The sequence below is a fragment of the Camellia sinensis genome, chromosome 11 (assembly GCF_055761805.1).
Source record: "Camellia sinensis isolate YWXY chromosome 11, ASM5576180v1, whole genome shotgun sequence".
Taxonomy (NCBI): Eukaryota; Viridiplantae; Streptophyta; class Magnoliopsida; order Ericales; family Theaceae; genus Camellia; species Camellia sinensis.
Window position 1 is genome coordinate 139,006,107 of NC_138971.1, and position 6,428 is coordinate 139,012,534.

Here is a 6,428-nt window from a genome sequence, read left to right on the forward strand (position 1 = left end):
CTTGGTCACCGATATTTGCCAACGATCCAAAGTGGGAATTCAAAATTCACCCGTAAGGCCGTTAATAAAGGAAAATGTTGGATATTCCCCTAAAACACTCGCAATCCGTCGTATTGATGGATTACTTACGATAATTTTTAATTTATTACTTATTTAGGCATAGTTTGGGAAGTTGATTTTGGTGGGTTAGGGGTTAAAATAGTCACAAATAACAAAATAAGTTATTTTAGTCACAAAAAATAATACATCAAATCTAATTCATAATCATTACACTTCTCTCCCACAAAAAAAATCAAAAAAGTCAAAAAGTCAAAAAATCATTCTCAAACTAGGCTTTTTAACCCCAAGCTAAAATAGCTAAAAAATCAAAAAGTCAACTCACTTCCCAAACATAGGCTTAATTATATGGGAAGTGATACATTTACACAAAATAAGACCCTCCAAACACCGAATGAGGTGTCGACGCTTATTACAAATTGAGTGTTTGTTGGCATATATTATTATTTTTTATTTTTTATTTTTTTATTATATATATACATTTATATAGATCATATCAATCAATATTTATTAACATTTTCTTTCTATTTTTTCTACACAATTTTTTTAATAAAAATTCAAAAAATACAATTATTTAAAACATCCTAAACTACTCCTCAGCGTCAATTACTATATGTTGTATGTGAAACATACGTAAAATAAAATACGTAAAATAAAATCTAAACTTTTGTCTCTTCCATTCACACAAATGACGACTCCTCTCTCTCTCAAATGACAATTCTTCTCTTTCTTCAAAGCGGCAATCACCCACCAATGATCATCTTTAACCACCATCGACAATTACCTTTCACCATTATCGTCACCAGATGCTCAATTTGACCCACAACTCTTCTTCTTTTTTTTCCTCCAAGGAAATATATTGCACCGGAGCTTCTAGTTTCACCTGTGATTGGTGCTGATAATGATTATCTAAATATCCACAACCCGTGATGGTCCTAACTCGAACTCGAAACTAAACGACCCTAATTTGTCTATCTTGAAAGGTAATTAAATAGGTATACCGAGATTAACCATTTGTTCTTCATTCAAGTCATCTTTGTCTTTTTTGTACATATGCAGTACATACAACCACGGCCAAAACAATAGTTGATGATGATGAAATTGACAAAACCGAAACTAAAACTTTATTTTTTTTATCTGTGTTTTTGTTTGTGTGTGGGTTTTTGTTTTTTGGGTGCTTTTTGTAAGGTGGGTTTATGAAATTTTGGGTATTTGAAGTATTAAAATTGAAGTTGTTAGATAACGAAAAGCAAAGTTTTCCAATTTCGATCCACGTGGTTATTGAAATTGTTGAGTGAAAGATTCATGATTTTGAGACTAGACAAAGGAGGGAAATCAGATTCGATGTCGACATTGGCTTGGCCGCCGTTGGGGTTATGGGTTTTGCACGGCTTGTAGGTGAAGGATATGATGGTCAAAAAGGCTTGGCCGCCGTTGGGGTTATGGGTTTTGCACAGCTTGTTGGTGAAGGATATGATGGCCAAAAAGAGAGAGAGAGAAAGAGATAGAGAGTTTGAGATAAAGGAAAAACTACTGGCGCAATGGTCATTTTTTTTTATGTTACTGTGTGGCCACTTCGTTTTGGGGGGTTCGTAAGGCTAATTTTGTGTGGATGAAGCATTTTTTTTTTTAAAGACAGACTGGATGAAGCATTATTATTAGAATAATGTTATATGTATTAATTGATATATTAATTAGTGTATTAATAGATGTTGTGACATAATTTTAGAAGTTTTGAGTATTTATAATTTGTTTAATGGGTGAGATCAGTAATAATGTCATAGCATTTGTTGGTACACTAATTGTGCATGTAGCACCACCATTATTCTTATGTGGGACTTTACTTCCTTGTTACATCATTGGAGGTAGAGCTGTGTAAAATAACGCTCAATCCACTAAAACCGCACTGATCCGTATCAATTTGTACTGCTCTATCCGCTAACTGCGGTTTAAACTTTGTAGGAGAGGGTTCAAGAAAGGAGTTGGAAAATTCGAAGATCTTCGAAGATCCTTGAAGAACAATTTCGAATTCTCTAGAATATGATGAGAGGCTTAGATTCTTCAATAATCTCAACTTAGGAACACAACAACAAAGGAGATGATGGAGATAAGAGATTGGGTGAAGAAGAAGGCAAAATGGCTAGAGAATAGAATAATGGCAAGGCTCTCCCATTGATCTCCCACTTTCACTCTCAAGGTTGATAATGGAGAAGGGAAATTAGTTCTTTCCCAAGAGTTCAAAAATCTCCAAAATCCATTTTTTGTAAAGCTATGGGTGGGTGCTATTTATAGGCACCTCATGATGTAGGATGGAGCCCATGTGCAAGGCACATGGGGGATATTCTCTCTAACCACCTTGTCCGAGGAGGTGACCTCTCCGAGTAGGTGACTTCTCCGAGGATGAGAAAACCCCGAAGAGGAGATCAATCCCTCGGCGAACCCTTCTTCTTAGCCACACCTAACCAATGATCCCCAATCATCCCAAAGGGTCAGGGGTAGTCCCAGAGGACGTCCTGCCGCAAAATATTGCCGAGTCTCATGGACCCCCCGGGGTCGTGCCACCTCGACCCGGGTATAGGCTAGTTTAACCGAAGAGTGAATTTATCTCCACTCACCGTCCTCGGGATCGGGTCCTTTGTTCGAACTCCATTACGCCCATGGTTCTGGTGCGTAGATCCCGGAAAGCTCCGAGCCCGCAAGTGTTCTGGGACTCATTAACGGAGCGACTTCTAGATTGCGTTTGAATCCGTTCGAAGCCAAGTACTTCGGATCTCTAGATTCGTGGATCCGAATCCTTTCGAGTCCGAGTGCCTCGGATCTCTAGGCTTGCTTAATACCTTTTCGAGTCCGGGCCCGAGTAAGTCTCTAGGTTCGTGGATCCGAACCCTTTCGAGGCTTAGAGCGATTCAATCCGTTTGATGGCGATAAATCTGGGCCCACCGATTCTTGGACTTGCGATAAATTCGGGCCCACTAATCTTGGGCTATTGGGCCTAAATAATTTAGTGGGCTCAAATTAGCCCCTCTTACATTTGCCCCTTGCGTGTATGAGAAATTTTAAATTTCTCAGACACGCATACTGTCATTTCTTCGACCCTGCTTCGCGTCACGTTTTCCAAAAAAAAAAAAAAAAACATGTTGTCACGACAGAGCCTATGGATAAAATTGATGACGCACTTCAATTTACAGAAAAAATTAACAAGCAAAAATTTTATTTTTTTGTACTCTTTTTTTTTTTTTTTTTTTTTTTTTTTTTTTTTTTTTTTTTTTTTTTTTTTTTTTTTTTTTTTGGAAATACGGCAAGCCCTTGTATATATGTATATATATAATATATCCAGAATATGAAAGAATATTCTAAGCATCAAACCTTTTTTTTTTATTAAAGAAAGGCTCAAAAACCCTAATGCATAGCTTCTTATTATTTTTATTTTTTGTTGTGCAGCTGTTGCGGCGCTCTTCCTCTCTAAACTAAGAGACCAGACCCAGATCGACATCTTCTTCAACAAAGTTCTGCTTCTGCAATTCCGGAGGACCATCGCTGTTTGTTCACTACCCACTGTTGTAATCGGAAACAATGGTTCTAGAGATCTTTCTCGCTGCCTTCGTCCAGGTGCTGTTTGAGAAGCTGTCCTCTCTTGCGTCCTCCAAATTACCCGCCTTTGAAGATATTATTACCAATTGGACCGAAATGATGGGCGAAATTCAAGCTGTTCTGATTGACGCGGAGGAGAAGCAACTGACAGATCGAGCCGTGCGCCTATGGCTTGACGATCTCCAGGATCTGATATATGATTTGGATGATGTCGTGGATGAGTTCGCTACCGAAGCTTGGCCACAGAGTCTCAAGTCAAAGCTGCCCCAAGCTAGTTCCAGCAAGGTATGGAATCCCGTCCCTAATTTCAAGCCAAAAGATGTTAAGTTTAATTTCAAAATGAGGTCCTATATTGACGAGATCACTATCAGATTGCACAATAGTTTAGAACAATGTTCAAAACTTGGTTTGGTAAAGATTGTTGGAACCACATCTGTTAACACTTGGCAAAGACCACACTCTACATCTTTGTTATATGAACCTTGCGTTTATGGCCGAGAACATGATCAGAGTAAGATAATTGAGTTGCTTGTAAGGGGGAATGAATCAATTCGCAACAATGTTGATGTAATTCCCATTGTGGGTATGGGTGGGATTGGTAAGACCACCCTTGTTCAGATGATATACAATGATAAAACCGTGAAGGAACATTTTGATCTGAAAGCCTTGGTTTGTGTGTCCGATGAGTTCGATGTTGTGATGATAATAAAAGCAATTATCAAGTCAGTGACTTCCCAGACATGTAATTTTAAGAACTTAGATGATGTTCAAGTTCAACTAAAGCAGATTTTGGCTAGAAAGAAGTTCTTAATTGTTTTAGATGATGTTTGGAACAAAAAATACAGTGATTGGAATGTTCTGAAGAGCCTTTTCAATGATGGAGCCCCAGGGAGTAAAGTTGTGGTGACAACTCTGGCCTTCGACAGCCGAGCTCAACCACTGTTGGCCTCTCTGCTGCAACTTCGCCATTGATCCCGACTGCCCAGAGCCGACCACACCGTTGCCCATTCAACGTGACGCGTGTGGTTGCCAACTCCTCTGCGACACCACTGTTGCCTCCGGCTTCGGATTGTCCGACATTGACCACACACGTCCGCCCACTCAACGCGACGTGTGTGGTCTTGCCTAGCACTGCACAGCTTGTCGTTGGCCTCGAGTGTGCTTGTTTCATATCTACAGCCCGTGCTTGTGCGTCTCACACTTGCGGCCTTGCCACTGCCTCTAGCCAATGCCGATCATGCCGCCCTCTCAACGCGGCATCGGTCATCGGCCCATCCTCTTTGTGTTGCTATTTCAGATTGACAAGTGCTCGCTGAAACCCTCTTCTCATTCTTCTTATATTTTTGGATCTGTGGGTAAGCTTCTGAAATTCCTCTGCCTCAGGTTTGTAAATATAAGCTCAAAATCTTCTTCTCTTGATTTTTTTTTTTTTTTTGACGCTTGCAGAACTTGATTTATACACTGAGAATTTGCAATTTCAGCTTGAGGTAGATAATACAGGATTTGTATAATTTTAATTTTATATTTCGATCCCAGATCTGGATTCTGAACTCCTATTGTTGAACTTGTTCTAAAATAGAAACAAGGCTTGAAGCACTTTTGGTTGACTCAAAATCTGATGTTGCTAAAATCACAATATTGCATGTTTGAATATTGTAATTCCGGAAATTGAAACTTTGCTGAGAAGCTTGGTTTGAATGTAGACAAAATGACACTTTGCTCTGTTGAAGAGAAAGGAACAAATGTGCCGTTGTTGTTGATGATATCCACATTGATATTGCTATTTGTTGAACCTGAAGAATACCCGAGAAAAAGAATTGTTGATGACTTCTGGGGTTGAATCTGTTGATAAACCCATCATGTAAATCTAATTATAAAAAAAATGACTGATTGTTGCAACCCCGAGAATATTAGATATCATGCTCGACCTCCTGATGTAGAATTCATCGTAGGACTTGTTGATATTGCCTCATTCTGATAATGCCTGAATCAGGATATGAAATTGATATTGCTCATCTCATTTGTCGGTTTTACTATTTCAGGCAAATAAATTCTTGATTGAGATCCACGACCTCGGGGCCCTTAGAACCCACACTAATGAGAGCAAGGGCTGTTCCTCGGAAGTCCGAACAGAAGCAAGACTGTCCCTCGGAAGTCCGAACAGAAGCAAGACTGTCCCTCGGGAGTCCGAAAGTAGCACACACCCTACTTTGGCAAGAAAGATTCCTCTGGAAGATAACCGAGTCTACCAAGCTTCTACCAACAGAAGTAAAGACTGTCTCTCAGAAGTCCGAGCAGAAACAAGGCTGTCCCTCGGAAGTCCAAGCAGAAACAAGGCTGTCCCTCGGAAGTCCGAGCAGAAACAAGGCTGTCCCTCGGGAGTCCGAGTGGATGCGCACTTCTACTTCGGCAGCTAATGGAAGCAAAGGCTATCCCTCGGGAGTTCGAGCAGGAGACAAGGCTCTCCTTTAGAAGTCCGAGCAGAAACGAGGCTGTCCCTCGGGAGTCCGAGTGGATGCGCACTTCTACTTCGGCAGCTAATGGAAGCAAAGGCTATCCCTCGGGAGTTCGAGCAGGAGACAAGGCTCTCCTTTAGAAGTCCGAGCAGAAACGAGGCTGTCCCTCGGAAGTCCGAGTGGATGTGCACTTCTACTTCGGCAGCTAATGGAAGCAAAGGCTATCCCTCGGGAGTTCGAGTAAGAGTCCACTCTACTTTGAAAAGAAAGATCCTCGGAGCTCGTATTGATGAAATCAAGGGCTGTTCTTCGGACCCGCACTAA

The 6,428-nt window shown here is 40.5% G+C and overlaps 1 protein-coding gene across 3 annotated transcripts; it reads left to right on the forward strand.

Moving 5' to 3' along the window:
• Nucleotides 1-3,554: 3,554 nt before the first annotated feature.
• LOC145802903 (putative disease resistance RPP13-like protein 1) lies at nucleotides 3,555-6,140 on the forward strand. 3 transcript variants are annotated; one of them, XM_082895719.1, is made up of 2 exons: nucleotides 3,555-5,031; nucleotides 5,691-6,140. In XM_082895719.1, the coding sequence occupies exon 1, from the start codon at nucleotides 3,631-3,633 to the stop codon at nucleotides 4,618-4,620; it is 990 nt and encodes a 329-aa protein (XP_082751845.1). In that variant the 5' UTR covers nucleotides 3,555-3,630; the 3' UTR covers nucleotides 4,621-5,031; nucleotides 5,691-6,140. The 3 variants fall into 3 exon arrangements, with proteins under 3 accessions (XP_082751845.1, XP_082751847.1, XP_082751846.1); XM_082895721.1 differs by having other exon boundaries at nucleotides 3,555-5,003; XM_082895720.1 differs by lacking the exon at nucleotides 5,691-6,140 and adding an exon at nucleotides 5,095-5,421 and having other exon boundaries at nucleotides 3,555-5,003.
• Nucleotides 6,141-6,428: the final 288 nt, after the last annotated feature.